This window comes from Lolium rigidum, chromosome 2 (assembly GCF_022539505.1).
Source record: "Lolium rigidum isolate FL_2022 chromosome 2, APGP_CSIRO_Lrig_0.1, whole genome shotgun sequence".
NCBI lineage: Eukaryota > Viridiplantae > Streptophyta > Magnoliopsida > Poales > Poaceae > Lolium > Lolium rigidum.
Window position 1 is genome coordinate 152,898,731 of NC_061509.1, and position 16,445 is coordinate 152,915,175.

Sequence of the window (16,445 nt, forward strand, 5' to 3'; positions counted from 1 at the left end):
CAAGATGGGGGAATTTAGAGGGAAGATCGGGGCGGCGGTGGTCGTGGCTCGAGCAGGTGATTGCCGCCAGCGGCGGGAGGCTCGGTTGCGGCCGGCGGCCAGCGACGATAAGTTGCAATGTGAGCATGGTGGGCCAGCCCGTATGTGTCTCCTTCAGGCATTGGCCCGCTTAGCGCGTTGAATAGTCCACCCACCGGGCCGCCTGACAGTAAGCCTGACTAACTAATTTGTCATTAAGCTGCTTAATTACTTTTATGTGTTATTACGTGCAAAGAATTATAGCAGAATGTGGTGTTTTTTGCAACAACAACAAACCACTATTGTGGTTCTTTGCAAAAGACACCAACGATTTCGTCTTTGGAGCTCGTCCAGGAGCGGGTACCAAGAACAGTACCCCTGTCTGTCGGGAGGCGGGGGAGAAGTTGAGAGCCGTCATGCGTGGCGCCAAACAATGGCGGGCGCTGCTCCCGATGGAACGCCGAACCCAATCAATCAATCAGGCTGACCCCGCGCCGAACGTCGATGCCAACTGCCGCTCCAAAACCCAACCAAACCTACACGCCGGTCGCAAAGCAAAGCAGCCCCCCACCATAGCAATATTCTCGCACTTTTGCCCTGCCTAGGCTACAGCACTCCATCTACCCCTTCTCCGTCTTTACCTTTCTGATTTTGTCGCCTACACACTCTACTGCTCTAGCTACTGCGAGCGGCATGCATTGTCAGTGAGTCCGACGAGCTTGCTGTGCTCGGACGGAAAAAACACGGGGGACAGCCCGCCGGAATTCTTGAACAGATCTACAAGGAAATGCATCCGATGCAAGGTAGACATGAGAACAGAAGTTGTACAATTGCGACCCAATTGCACGAGCAGATGGTTACAGCCGATCTGCATCATCAGACCGCCATCAAAGAGTACAGTACTCGATTAAGAATCACGCATTTCACGCGGAGGACAGGTGAGCTTTAGCTCCCACGCGCCGTGCTGCACTTGGCGTCACTTCTTGTCGGCGGGCGGCGCCATGGATCCACGGACAGCTGCCCAGCGCCGGATCAGGCGAACAGGGCCACCAGGTCGGCAGCTAGGGCTCTCCTGCCTGGGACAGGCGGGACGGCGCGCGGCAGGTGGGGCAGGACGCGCGCGCCGCGAGCCAGCCGTCGACGCAGGCGCCGTGGAAGCCGTGGCCGCACGCCGGGAGCACGCGGACGCGCTCGCCGCCCTCCGCCGCCACCAGCTCCGAGAGGCAGATGGCGCACTCCGCGTCGGCCCACCCGCCGGCCAGCTGAACCCCGGTCCCGCCGGCCTCCGCGGACCAGCCGGCGGCGGCGGGCACGGGCTTGGGAGCCGCGCGGCGGCGGGCGAGGAGGCGGAGGAGGCAGCGGGCGGCGGCGTGGAGGGAGAAGGCGAGGAGGGAGACGCAGGCCAGGATGATGAGGATGGTGGCCACGTTCGAGAGGAACGCTCTGGAGCTCGCGTAGGGCCCCCACGCGGCGTCGCCGGGGGATGGAGGCAGCGGCGCCGGCCGCCGGGGAGACGGGGCCGTGGCGTTGTTCGCCGGGGGCGACGCGGCGGTGTGGTTGCTCCGGTGCGTCATGGCTCCCGATCTCTCGATCTCTTCAGGAGTGCTGCGGCGAGGAAGAGTGAGCGAGTGAAGTGATGAGTGGGAGGCGTCGTTGTCTGGGTTTGGCAATGGTGGACTGCCTCCTTGGCTTTTTGTATGGCTCTTTTCTCTTTTCGGAGCTGACGTGCTAGCGAACTGCTTGGCTTGATGCGTGATCGAAGCATGCATGAGTGAACCAAGACACTCCATGCTCCTCTCCGCTCGTTTCGAAAACCAAACTCGAAACGAAATACGTGTTCGCTTACGAATTCAGGTTAAGAATACCATTCCCTGCTTCCCAGACCAACTGATGGGCATTGCTTAACTCTGGTCAATGCTCCTTCTTTTCCGCGGGGGAAACTTTAAAAAGTTGCTTGTCCTTGTCACCTCATCGAGCGCATCAAAATGATGGGCGGGGGCCGTATTAGCCCAAACCCCTAGAGCTTAGAGCATCTCCAGTCGCGTCCCCCAAACCGTCCCCCAAACCGCGCCGGATTGAGCGTTTGGGGGACGTGTTTCGTTCGTGTCGCGTTTGGGGGACGTCGCTCCCGTCGCGTCCCCCAAACAAAATTTCGCAAATTTTAAACTTGACTAGATTCGATTAGATTCGTCCAAACTTACATAGATTCGAACGAAATTTGACTAACTTTAAAACTAAACCTAATCTAGAACCACTTGCGGCGGCCGGAGGCGTCGTAGTACTGCTCGGAAGTTGTACATCTCGTCGGTGACGACCTCCCGCTTGACGCGCTCGTCGACGGGCTCGTCCACGGGCTCGTCCTTCACCAAGCCGCTTGGTCCCGCCTCGCCGTCGTCGGTGAGGTCCACCGGCGGCTTGCCGGAGTCGCGGATGGACATGGCGATCGCCGCGTCCGGGTCGCCTCCTCCGGGCGTCCTTGTCGTCCATGGACGCCAAGAACGCCGCCCGCAGCCCCGGGCGATCCTCGGGGTCGTCGGCTGGCGCGATGAGCCGCCGCTGCCGCTCGTACTCCGCCGGCAGCGCCGCTCGCGACGCTTCCTCCGGCTCCTCCTTCACCTCCGGCTCGGGATGAGGAGGGCGCCGCCGCGCCTCCCTTGCTGCCGCCCGCCGCCGCTACCGCCACGCCTCGTGTTGACGGGCGTCGCCGGCTCCTCCTTGACCTCCCGTTTGGGAACGGTATACGGCGCCGACCGGTACGATGACGACGGCGTCGATCGCGCCGGCCCCGAGGAAGAAGAGTGCGAGGAGGACGAGTACGTCGTCCTCCTCGGCTGCCATTGAGGAGACGGCGGCGGCGACGACGGCATCTCCAGCCGCGGAGCGCCGTTGCGGAGGCCGCGGATGACGTTCTCGAGGGTGCGCCCGGAACGCCCCGCAACGGGCGCGGCCTTCCCTCGTTCCAGCCTGTTGGGCCCGCCGATGAGCCCGTCGGTGCTGTGCATCTCGACGTCGTACTTGGCCTTGAAGTACGTCGTCCACCGGTCGTCGTTGTCCTTGGCCGCCCATGTCGGATCCGCCCGCTCCTCGGCGGTGAGTTGAGCCCGACGGGCCTTGATGGCGTCCCGCCATTCGCTGCGTGTCCGGCTTCGGCGGCGGCGGGATGCCAATGCCGTTCACGGCCATCTTCCGGCCCGCCGGCCGCTTGGCAGCCGCACGTCCGGCGGGACCGGATACCGGGCGTGGTATAGCGCCCACGCCTCCGCCACGGTGAGGCCGCCGCGGCCGGAGCCGCCGCCGCGGCGATCTTGCGGGAGGACGACATTTTTTGAGCGGCGAGGAGAGGATCTGGGAAGGGGGAGGCGGCGGCGACGAGAAGGATTATGATGAGCGGCGATAACTGGAGGGCGTCTTAAAACAGCAGCGGCAGCGGGTGGTTGCACGCAATAACTCCGGCGCGGACGGCCACGCGGCCATGCACGACGAGACGCGTCCCTGCGTCGCCCGGGAAAACAGGGACGCCATTAACGTCGCTTGACCAAAGGTAGGCGACGAGGTTTTAGCCTTCCGTGCCGGCGACGCGTCGGCCCCGCCACTCCCCGCCTCGCTTTCGTTGTGTCCGGCGTCCCCGGAGCGTCCCCCGTGGGACGGGGACGGGCTCGGGGCGCCGGACACCGTATCGGGGCGCGCCGGACAAAAAAGGGCTTTGGGGGACGCGGCTGGAACGCTTTTTTTGTCCGGCGCGCCCCAAATCGCTTTGGGGGACGGTTTGGGGGACGCGACTGGAGATGCTCTTAAAGTTCCCAGCCCGAGTGTTCCATCTTCTACCAGCGTGGTTGGTTCATCCGCATCCTTTTCCTGCCTCTGGGGAAATCTTTATTCTGGAGCACGGATCTACCCAGCTAAACCCAAAATCATTTTGTGCATCTAATTTAGTTGCTAACAGCTTATTATTTTCTTATTTATATATCGTTTGGCTGCCTATAAAAATGGATTTTGGGTAGGTGTGAGATTCAGCCTGTTTGGTTGCATATGCTATGGTGTTGTGCCTACCACTTTTTGCAAGTGGTGACATTACCACTAATTATGAACTAACATGGAACTAACAATCTGCAGGGAATGGTGTTTTGGCACATGGGAGCATATGCTCTCTTTATTTTGAAATGCATGTTACATACATTTTGAAATTTCAAAAAATTGAAACGAAAAATTTGAATGTACATCTTCACGTGCTACGCGCTCACAAAGTTGTTTCATAAAAATCCGACTTGTCGTGTGACGTGTGTAAAAAAGACAAAATTCAATGCTGAAAATAAAGCTTTTCAGGAGATAAATTTTCTCTTTTTACACAGACCACAAAACATATTGGTTCCTCGCGAAACTTGACGAACGTACGTATAATGTGGAGATGTATATGTAGAATTTTTTGTCAAATTTTTTCAATATTTCGAAATATAACTTTTTGATAGAGGGAGCATATACACCCGGGAGCCGAATTGAATTTCCGCAATCTGCATATCTATCAAACATGCATTAGTAAATTAACATTGTTTGAGCCATAGCTACATGTATCAAAGAGCAGTTCGACTAGATGTTTACCTAGGTAATATCAAATAGGAGTGCAACACAAGTATCAGTTATACACACGAATAGGGGTAGTTCATAGAAAACATTGGCATGGCAATCTTCTTCTTCTTCAGTTCCCAGTGATGCCTCTGTTAGCCCGCATAACGCCAGCCCACTCCTACCTCTTGTTACCCCAGGCCTCATTATTAGTGGCACCGCCACCATGGCTAGAATCGAGTCACCTCATTCTCATCCGCAAAGAACTCATCAAGAACGCACCCTAAGGTTCAGTTGTGGAGAATGCAACATGCAAAAAATAGCTTAACTTGGGTGGAAACAATATGGAATGGTTTTTGATCAAGGATCTTGAATCTAGTTTTGAGAGCAGCGAATGCACTCTCGATCATCATTGTAAGGTTTGAGTGTGTGATATTGAAAAGTTCATTGGCATTTCTTGGGATAGAACTTTCCATAGAACTCATTAAATGTTACCTTGTTGACATAAAGGGTGGGAATATTCCAGTGCAACAAGCATATCCGACATCAGCTGGGCAGAATCTACCCTCGGGGATTTCGAGGTCATCAGGTTTGTCCAGCTACCAGCAAAAATCGTTTGATCATGAGCCGATCCTCCCCATGCAGCTAAAATAGATGTGAACTTCATTTCAAAATCAACAACAGCAAACACATTTTGGAGGGTGTATTCCTTTCACCCCCTGTATGCATAAGAGGCGCTTATTCGCACCCTAGCGATGACATGAGTACCATCAATCGCTCTGACACAATCCTGACATGAAATATGGAAACCATCGGTAGCTATCTATGACCTTTGTGGGAGTGCAAGCAGATGACAGGTTGATCATCTCTCCTCTGAGCTCTCCGATAACATACATGACTTGCTTGAAGTAACGAGATATTGTCGCAATCGACCTTATCCATGTGTTAATGAATCACTCGAAATCTCTAGTTATGTCAAAGAACATGAAGGAACATTGCCACTTGCTCTTCGACACAGGTGTTGATGGTATCTTTAAGCAATCCACTAGCCCTTGATGTGTTCACCCGGTGGTTAGAAGGGGCCCTTTTCATCCTAACCATACAGAAGTAACAGCTTAATTGTCTAGTAGTTAAAACAAACGATCCAAAGAACTAACTGTATGGGGGGCAGGAGTTTGTCGAAGGCGGCGCCATGGTGCTGGAGCCTGAGATGACGGGAAAAGGAGGATGCTGGAGACGAAGAGGGTTTGTCGGTGCTGTAGATCGAAGTGGATGATGGAGCCAATGGTAGAGATATGTGAAGTTGTAGGAGCCGATGTCGTGGATCGAAATCGCCACCGCAGCCTTTGCCGTCCGACATTTGGAGCAACCAATCATGTCCTGCATGTAGATGACGTCCGCATCGTTTTTTTCTTTTGTCAGGTACTCGTCTGTACTTCCGGGGACGAAGCCATAAAAACATGCCGCCACTCTATTTGACTGGGGTCATCTTCTATAAATAATGATTAGCTAGTGCTAATTAGTGAAGGATTTGTGGTTTTCATTGCGGTCAGCTGACCCCAGCGCCTATGAAGGAGCTCCGTCTCTTTGTAGGCTGTTTTTTCTTTTCAAAACCAGGAGTCCTCGATCTCTGCATTAATCGATGCACACAACCGTTTCATTTATTGCATAGTTTGAAATACTATTCAATTCAATTCAATTACACCGTCACTGGAGTATAGTGTTAGTTTTATGCAATGTAATGGCGCGTCGGTCCGCTGTAAAACGTTGGCCAGAACTTTGAGGAACTGACCCAGAATTGCTAGCTCACGGCAGAGCTGGTCCATCTAGCTTTGATCCGAGGATTAGGGTCATAAACCAGACAGCTCCGGTTTTACTGGCCACGCTTCCGTTGCGTGGTGGTCTGCGCAGAAAACAAAACAACCTGTGACGTTTGCAGTAGAGTCGTCTGCGAGTGCGAGGGAACATGGCGTCAACGCGAGACGTCATGCATGGCTCGAGAGCGGTGACCGCCTGACGGCAGCGGCAGGCGCGGCGACAGAGCCGGACGGTCTCGTGAACAGGAAGGGCATCGCGCCGGAGCCCGGAAGCTCCCATCGCCACCGGCAACGCTGCTCGTCTCGTCTGCTCCGCCGCGAGCAGGCCCGTGAGTCGAGTCGTGACCGCGTCAGTCGGCGAGCGGGGGCCGGGGGCACGGGCGCCTCGCGCACTGGTCGCAGGGCATGGCGCTGTGCGCGTCGAGATTTGTGAGCTTCGGATGCGGCGGAAGAATAATCGCGTCATCATTAGGCCATCTCCAACCCAGCGACCCAAACGGACGCGCTGGACCGTCCATTTTGGATCGTTTGCGTGCCCGAGCGGACGCGCGGACGGAGTCCCGCATCGGCGCGTCCGTTTGGGTCGCACGCTGCGCCGCCGCAGCGGCCACCCATTTGGCCATTTGGCCATTTGGCCTATTTCTTTGGAAAATAGGTCCGCTGGCCACAGATCCTTACACAATGTATAACAAATATAGAATAATATCTCGTAAACATAGAATAATATATAATAAACATAAAATATTATCAAATACCATAAAATATTATCAAATGTACCATGATAAATCAAATAAAATGTGCCATAGTTTGAGAAAAATATAAAAATTACAATTGAGATTGTCTAACTCAATTTGGGCGCTCGAGGATCTCCTTCTGTCTCTTCTCGAACCAAGCATTCTTTGCCTCGCTCATGTTGGTCAAGTCGGCGTTCATGATGAGGTTGTCCTCTGAAAGAACATCTCTTGCATTATGTTTTGTGTGTTTGATGTCAATATATGTGATACACTAATGTTTGATTAAGTGGTACATGGATTACATAGTTTCATATTTGCGTGTGTTGGATTTGGTCGGTCTGTCAAAAGTTAACAGGAAAAGTTTGGCCAGGCCGGATAATCCGGGCCGGATATTCTTGAAATATCCGGCCCCCTGATTTTGGCTAAGTCTTCGAGGGAATGCAGTAGGGGGGCCGGACATTTGCCCGGATAATGTCCCGGTATTGTACCAGGGCCGGATTATCCGAGCCGGATATTTTGGAAATATCCGGCCCCCTCGATTTTGGCTAAGGACTGGAAGAAATGTGTCTCTGATATAGGGCCGGATATTTGGCCGGACAATGTCACTCTTTTGTCCCGATGGCCGGATTATCCGGGGGGGCGGATTATCCGGCCTCTACTTAGACCGGATTATCCGGCCCCCCGGAAGCAGCAACGGCTCAATTTTGGGAGGGGGTATAAATACCCCCCTTCTTCTACCTTGGTTGCTTGCTCAATCATTACACAAGAAATGCTGCCAAGCCACCTCCATTAGAGCCACCTCAAGAAAGTCAAGATTTGCAAGATCTCCTTCCTCCCCAACCAAAGCTCTTGATCTTTGGGGATTCGAAGGAGAAGACACCGATCTACATCCTCACGAAGCGTTCTTCATTTCCCCTCTCTTGTTTGAGGGATCTCATGCTAGTGTTCCTATTTGGTTCCCTAGTTGATTTGTTGTTGATGTGTTGTTGTTGATTGTTGTATTGTTACGGATTTGGGAGCCTCCAATTTGGTTGTGGATGTGTGCCCCAAGAACTTTGTAAAGGCCCGGTTTCCGCCTCGAGGAAATCCCTTAGTGGAAGTGGACTAGGCCTTCGTGGCGTTGCTCACGAGAGATCCGAGTGAAGCCTTCGTGGCTGTTGGTTTGGCTTGCGTAGCAACCACACTCCTCCAAACGTAGACGTACCTTCTTGCAAAGGAAGGGAACTACGGGAATCATCTCCGTGTCATCGCGTGCTACACTCTCGGTTACCTCTATCCCACTCTATCTACTATTGCGTAGCTATACCTTGCTTAGTTGATATCCTTGTCATATAGGTAAATTCACTTAGTTGCATATCTAGAGAATTTACCTTTCGTGTCAAGCCTAATTTGAAAAAGAACTAAAAATTGGTTAGCACCTATTCACCCCCCCCCCCTCTAGGTGCGGCATACGATCCTTTCAATTGGTATCAGAGCCTCGGCTCTTATTTCGGGCTTAACCGCCTAAGAGTATGCCGGACGAGGAGCCCTCGGTAGGGGCCGCCAAGTCGGTCTCCGTGGAAGACTTCAATTTATTGAAGTCCTCCATGGAAGCCCAAATGGAAAGCATGAAAAAGATGATTGCCGAGCTTTTGGCTCCGGCCCTTCCCAAGGCTCCTAGTGTAGAGGTAAAAGACACGGGTGTGTTAGATGATGGAGAGGCTTCGGACTTACCCTCATCTACCAAACCCGTGGATGGTGATAACTTAAACACTATCAAATCTACAAGTGCATCTCCTAGGGGAACTAGTGGAGGTGAAAGCTACAATCGAGTAGCTCCACCTTTCCTATCTCCCGATATACCGGTTCCCCTTCCACATTTAAACATTCGGGGTGACCCACCTAAATTTTCCGTTGATAATTTCGATACTTGGCAATTTGAGTTTCGCTCTCATGTTTGTAGTGCCTCCAATGAACTATGGAGAATCATCTTGGAGGGCTTCAAGCCATACAACCCCGACAAGTTGACTAGAAGAGAAGCCGTTGATAGTCAACTCAACAACACCGCCCTTCACATGATTCAAACTAGTGTGGGGACTCCGGAATTGCATCGTGTCCGGAACTACACCACCGCCAAGGAAGCTTGGGACGGCTTGGCCGCTAGTTGCATTGGAAGTGAGAGCACAAGGAGGAACAAGTATAATGCTCTTAAGAATAAAGCCGAAGGATTCTTGAGGCTACCGGATGAAGATCATGAACTCATGTATGGAAGACTTGTCACGGTTGCCGATGCCTTCCGGCTTATTGGTGCCACCCACATCAATGACTCTTGGATCAAGGAGAAGTACATTGAATGCATGATGCCATTTGCTCCCATTGATGTCAAGACTCTTGTGGGAAGGGAATGCTATTCCTCTCTCACCTCTCAACAAGTCGTGCACGAGATGCAAGCTCTCAAGGTGCTTGAAGAAACCTCTCATGATTCTCGCAATCGTGCTCTTGGAATAGCAAAAGGTTCCAATCTTGCCTTGGTGGTCAACTCCGGTGAAGAAGCGATTCCTCAAGAATCTTATAGGGCATCTTGGAGTATGTCTTATCCAGGAAGATTTGCAATGCCACTACCATGATCACATGGCCTTCCATGCAAAATCCTTTTGGGTTGATCCCTCCAAGGCCAAGGAAGACAACATCAAGAGGAACAACAAAAGTGGTTTCACTAGCTTTGGTCCAAAGACAAGATCTTGCTACAATTGTGATGACAAGCGCCACTTCATTGCCGAATGCCCCTATGAAAATAGAGAGCTTCATAATGGAAGGCTCATTCCCAAGGACAAGAGCAAGGACACCAAGGGCAAGTATTCAAAAGCCCCCAACAAGAAGTTCTACAACAACAAGACCAAGAAGGGCAAGAGGCCCTCAAGAGTTGTGCTAGTAACAAGGGAAGAATATTCATCCGATGAAGTTGAAAGTTCTAGTGGTGATGAAGATGAAGAAAGCTCAAAGGAATTGGCCGCCATCGTCACCACCAACATACCCTCTTCATCTCTCTTTGAATCTCCCAATGAGAACCCTCCTATCAAGAATGCACATTGCTTCATGGCAAGGTCCTCCTTGGACACATCCATCGTGCTATTAACTCAAGAAGAGTATACCTCCGGAGATGATGATGTTGATGATGAAGAAGATGCATCCTCCAATGGATTGGTCGCTCTTGCCTCCCTCTCCACTAACTCTTCATCACCAAGTGAATCCCCCAATGAGGTCATCCTTGTGGAGGAAGAAAGTTGCCTCATGGCTAAATCCTCCGAGGTATCATCTCCCAACCCCTCTATTCCTAACATATCTAGTGAACTAGGGGTTGATGATGCTAGTCTAAAAGTGAAACAAGAAATGCTAGATTTTGATGATTTCATTCTCAACCTACAAGGTAACACTAAAAAGCATGTTTCAAACCTCATGATTCGTTTAGCTCAACAAAGTGCTATGCTTGAGAAAAAGGGTCAAATAGAGAGAGAAGACTCTCTCGAAATCCATGCTCTTAAAAATGCTCTTGAGGAATGTCAAGAAACCATAGCTTCTCTTGAAGAGAGGTTAGAAAATATTGAAGAGCCTCAAGATAAAATCAACAAGCTCACTAAAGCTAGAGATCTTGCTAGGGCTAAGAATAAAGTGTTTACAAAGGAAAAGGCCCAATTTGGGGTTGATCATGAGAAACTTGTGAAGGATCTAGATGAACTAGACAAAGCTCACAAAGCTTTGAAGAGTGAATACACTCTCCTATCCAAGTCGTTTGAGCAACTTCAAATTAGGCTTACTACATATGATGTGCCTAGTTCCTCTACTCCTCTATGTGATCATGCAAATATTGTTGAGGAAAATGCTAGGTTAAAGGATGAACTTGCTAAGGCCTCCTCTCCCCAAAGTAACCTTTCTTTGGATGATCTCTTGAGTAAGCAAAGATCAAACAATGGGAAGGAGGGCCTTGGTTTTAAAGCCAAGGCAAAGAAGGCAAACAAGCAAAAGGCCAAGCCCGCACAAGAAAAGAAGAAATAAGTCACTAATGGTGAAGCCTCCAAGGGCAACACCATGAATGATGATGATGCGGGAATTGCTAACCCTCACTATGTTTTATTTAAAGATTATTATGGTGATGTTTATGCTAAATATGTTGGCCCATATGATGGTTATATTGCTTGGTCTATTTGGGTCCCAAAGACCCTTGTTGCTAACAAAAGAGGACCCATTGCAAAATGGGTACCTAAATCCAAGAATTGATCTCATGTAGGACTATGCCGCTGGAGGTTCAAAATGGGTACTTGATAGTGGATGTACAAGTCATATGACCGGCGGCAAGAACCTCGTCAAGGAGTTGAGGCCTAACATTAATGATATCACCGTCTCCTTTGGCGATAATTCTACATCCGAGGTATTGGGTTTTGGCAAGGTTGTGGTTGCACACAACATTACTCTTGTGGATGTCATGCTTGTCAAAACCCTTGGTTACAATTTGCTTTCCGTTTCCGCCCTTGGCAAGATGGGTTTCGCCGTCTTTATTGATAATGATATTGTGGTCCTCTTGTGGAGCAAGACTCTAAAAGTCGCATTCGTTGGGTATCGCGAACACAACTTGTATGTGGTGGACTTTTCGGGGACCACCACGTCAAGTGCGATGTTCCTATTCGGAAAGGCGGACGTGGGTTGGTTGTGGCATCGCCGCCTAGCCCATGTCAACATGAGAACTTTGCAAAGTCTTCACAAGGGGAACCATATTGTGGGACTAATGGAAAATGTGTCTTTTGCCAAAGATCGTGTTTGTAGGGCTTGTGTTGAAGGCAAAATGCATGACTCTCCGCATCCAAGCAAGACCATTATCTCTTCCAAGAGGATCTTGGAGCTCCTTCATGTGGATCTCTTTGGTCCCGTTACTCATGCAAGTCTTGGTGCGAAGAAACATTGCTTGGTGATTGTCGATGACTACTCAAGATACACTTGGGTCTACTTTCTCAAGACGAAAGATGAGACTCAACAAATTTTCATTGACTTTGCTACCGAGGTGCAACGCTAACACAACCTCCTCATTATGGCAATAAGAAGTGACAACGGCTCCGAGTTCAAGAACTACACACTCAATGATTTTCTTAGTGATGAGGGGATTCGTCATCAATATTCCGCTGCTTACACCCCTCAACAAAATGGTGTTGCGGAGAGGAAGAACCGGACTCTTATGGATATGGCAAGGTCTATGATGGCGGAGTATAAATCCCGCTATAACTTTTGGGCCGAAGCCATCTCCACCGCTTGTCACTCCTCCAACCGGCTCTATCTCCGCAAGGGCTTGAACAAGACTCCTTATGAAATACTCACCGGGAACAAGCCTAATATCTCATACTTCAAGGTGTTCGGGTGTAAGTGTTTCTACAAAATCAAAGGAGTTCGTTTATCTAAATTCGCTCCTAAAGCTTTGGAGGGTATATTTGTTGGTTACGGTGCCGAATCTCACACTTATAGAATCTTTGATGTATCCTCCGGGATTATCATTGAATCTTGTAGTGTGAAGTTCGAAGAAAATGATGGCTCCCAAGTGGGGCAAGTTGATGTTTGTGCAGGTGATGAAATACCTCAAGATGCCATAGTAAGAATGGGTGTGGGATTTTTCCGCCCCATTGAGGGACACGGTGTGGCGTCTCGGGAAGAACTATGCTCTACCACGGTGGAGCCCTCATCTTCTCAACATCAACAAACCTTACCTAGTGAAGCAAATGATGCACCAACCCAAGAACAAGAACAAGACTCTCCCTCTTATGTGCAAGATCAAGGACAAGATCAAGGTCAAGATCAACCTATCACTCACAATGCCTCCAATGAGGAACCAATCAACTCTTGCCCTTCTCCGAACATTGTTCAAGATCAAGCACATGAGATTGAGCAACCCCAAGCAATTGAGGAAGCTCAAGTTCAAGGTCAAGACGGGGACCCAAATGATCAAGTTGATCAAGTGACACCTCCAAGGCCTAGAAAGACCAAGGAGGAGATCGAGGCCCGTCGTCTAGCAAGAAGAGATAGGAACCTCGAGCTACGTGACACACTCATGACAAGGTTCTTGGTGATGTTAGGGCAAAGGTTTCCACAAGAAGGCAATTGGCGAACTTTAGCCATCATCATGCTTATATCTCCTTAGTGGAACCCAAGAAAGTATTTGAAGCCCTTGAAGATTCGGATTGGTTGGAAGCTATGCATGAAGAACTCAACAACTTCAAGCGCAACAAAGTGTGGACTCTAGTAAAGAAGCCTAAGGAGTGCCGCAATGTTATAGGCACTAAATGGATTTTCAAGAACAAGCAAGATGAGTTTGGAAATGTTGTGAGGAACAAGGCAAGATTGGTGGCTCAAGGGTTCTCTCAAGTTGAGTGTATTGACTTTGGAGAAACCTATGCTCCCGTGGCTCGCCTTGAGTCCATCCGTATCCTTCTTGCTTATGCTTCGCATCATAACTTTAAGTTACAACAAATGGATGTGAAAAGTGATTTTCTTAATGGTCCTTTGCATGAAGAGGTTTATGTTAAGCAACCCCCGGGTTCGAGGATCTCAACTTTCCTAACCATGTCTACAAGCTTGATAAAGCACTTTATGGTCTCAAACAAGCTCCTAGAGCTTGGTACGAGCACCTTAAGGAATTGTTGGTAGACCGTGGGTTTGATGTTGGGCTAATCGACCCCACTCTTTTTACTAAGAGGGTCAATGGGGAGCTTTTCGTTTGCCAATTATATGTTGATGATATTATATTTGGATCGACTAACAAAACTTTCAATGATGAATTTTCAAAGCTTATGACCGATAGGTTTGAGATGTCTATGATGGGAGAGATGAAGTTCTTCCTTGGTTTTGAGATCAAGCAATTGAGGAAGGAACCTTCATCAACCAAGCAAAATATCTCCAAGACATGCTCAAGAGGTTCAAGATGACCGAGATGAAGGGTGTGGCCACTCCTATGGTTACCAAATGTCATCTTGCACTAGATCCCAATGGTAAAGAGGTGGATCAAAAGGTATATCGCTCCATGATTGGATCCTTGCTTTACCTTTGTGCATCTAGACCGGACATAGTGTTGAGTGTTGGTGTGTGTGCAAGGTATCAAGCTTCTCCTAAAGAGAGCCACATGATGGCTCTCAAAAGAATCTTTCGATATTTGGTTGATACCCCAAGATATGGTATTTGGTACCCCAAAGGCTCAAGTTTTATTCTCAATGGTTATACCGATGCGGATTGGGCGGGTGACAAAGATGATAGGAAATCAACTTCCGGGGCTTGCCAATTCCTTGGTAGGTCCTTGGTGTGTTGGTCTTCTAAGAAGCAAAATTGTATATCTCTCTCCACCGCCGAAGCCGAATATGTTGCCGCCGCAAGTGGATGCACTCAATTGTTATGGATGAGGCAAACTTTAAAGGAATACGGTGTCATTTGTGACAAAGTGCCTCTATTATGTGACAATGAAAGTGCCATCAAGATTGCCTATAATCCGGTGCAACATTCAAGAACGAAGCATATTGAGATCCGGAATCATTTCATTAGGGATCATGTTGCCCGGGGTGATATTGAGCTTATCTATGTTCCTACCAAAGATCAACTTGCCGATATATTCACGAAGCCTCTTGATGAAGCAAGGTTCTCTTATTTGAGGAATGAGCTAAATATCATTGATTCAAGGAGTATAGCTTGACCATCTTGCAAACACACTTTCGTCTCAAAACTTTATTTGGTTTAGATGTGGGCATGGAAATAGGGGGAGTGCGGTTTAAATTATTGAGCTATCCCTCCCCATAATGCCAACATTAAGAAATCATTCTCTTTATATCATATGTTGATATGTGAGCTTCAATGATGAGTAGTGGCTTGGACCCAAGATATATCTTCGCGGTGCCATGCCACAACACTCATATATGGTGGTCTAGGCCACCACACTCTTCTTTGTGAAGAGTTGGAGTTATTTGGATCTTATTGCCTCTTATTTGACAACTCCATGTTCTTATGGGAAATCACTCAAGTTTGGCCTTATTTGCTCATATCTTGCAAACTTGAGTGATCATGTACCATTAACAGTTTGAACCCTCTAAACCTAAGCCTACTCTCTCCAATAAGCCACTTCCATCTTGCTCATTTGTCATGTTTGGTAAAAACTTGGAGTTTGAGGTTTCTCGGTCGGATGATCTAGGGTGCTCCATCTTATTGGTAAATTTGCACCTTATATGTGACATGATGCTTTATTAAATCATATATGGGTCTTGCAAATAACCAACGAAAGATGGGCCGGATTCCCGGTGATTCTGGAATTTTCCAGAACCCCGATAATCCGGCCCCAGAGCCACTCGGAATATCCGGCCCGGCCGGATTATCCGCCCTAAGCTAGGGCCGGATTATCCGGCCTGGGCAGATCTTGAAAGGGTTGAGGTCGAGGGCGCAAGGGGCAAAACGTTTCAGAACTTCCCCCCCACGCGCCTCTCTCCTCTTTCTCCTCTCAAGGCCGCCGGATCTCCTCCTCCTCGCCGGAGACGCTCCATCCGCCCCCTCTCGGAGTTCTTGGGTGGATCGGGTGGATCTCCTCCCTAGCTACCTTCTCCTCCAAGCGGTTTCCACAATGGATGTGGGTATGATTCACAATCTCTATCCCTAGATGTTGTGTTTTATATGTGCTATTTTCTTGGTGGAATTGGTGTCTAGTTGTTCCAAATCGTGTGTAGTGTACTCCTCTTGCATGCTATGAGGCCGATCTAGTCTTAGACAAGTTTTTGATTGGAAATCTGCACATCTCGAAGGGCCGGATTATCCGCTCCGAGCCGGCCGGATTATCCGGCCCGGCCGGATTATCCGCCCTGGGGGACCCCGGATTATCCGGCCTGGAGCTTCATCGCCGCTGCAGTTTGCTTCAATCTATCATGTCTAGATTTATACCGACTTATTTGCATGCTTCTCGAGTATATTACCATATCTTACATGACTCATGAGCATTACCTTTCCTTTGCTACCCGCCTTTGCTTCTCACAGGTAGTGCTTCTCGGGGTGGTCGGAGACGCTCAAGGCATGATCGTTCTAGTGACGAGTTTGCAACCAATGCACCTCGCAAGTCCGTCACCGCAAGGCGGAAGAACAAGGAAGTGAGGGAGAACTACAAGACCATGGACCCAGTCTCCTATTCCGCTATTCGCATGAATAACTGGTATGAAGATGTCCCAAGGGATGAAGAGATTGAGGGCAGGAAATACTGGTGCATTGAGCAGGAATTCATCTACAAGGACATATATGAGCCCATGAAGAAGCTGAGACCCATGCAAGCTATTGATGT

The 16,445-nt window shown here is 49.4% G+C and overlaps 1 protein-coding gene across 1 annotated transcript; it reads right to left on the bottom strand.

Moving 5' to 3' along the window:
- Nucleotides 1–1,079: 1,079 nt before the first annotated feature.
- Nucleotides 1,080–1,592, bottom strand: LOC124690233 (RING-H2 finger protein ATL79-like). The gene has a single exon (XM_047223645.1). It carries the CDS (start codon nt 1,590–1,592, stop codon nt 1,080–1,082), a length of 513 nt encoding a protein of 170 aa, XP_047079601.1.
- Nucleotides 1,593–16,445: the final 14,853 nt, after the last annotated feature.

Excerpts from the sequence above, each read along its gene's own strand:
- LOC124690233 (XM_047223645.1), bottom strand. The coding sequence starts at position 1,592 with ATGACGCACCGGAGCAACCACACCGCCGCGTCGCCCCCGGCGAACAAC.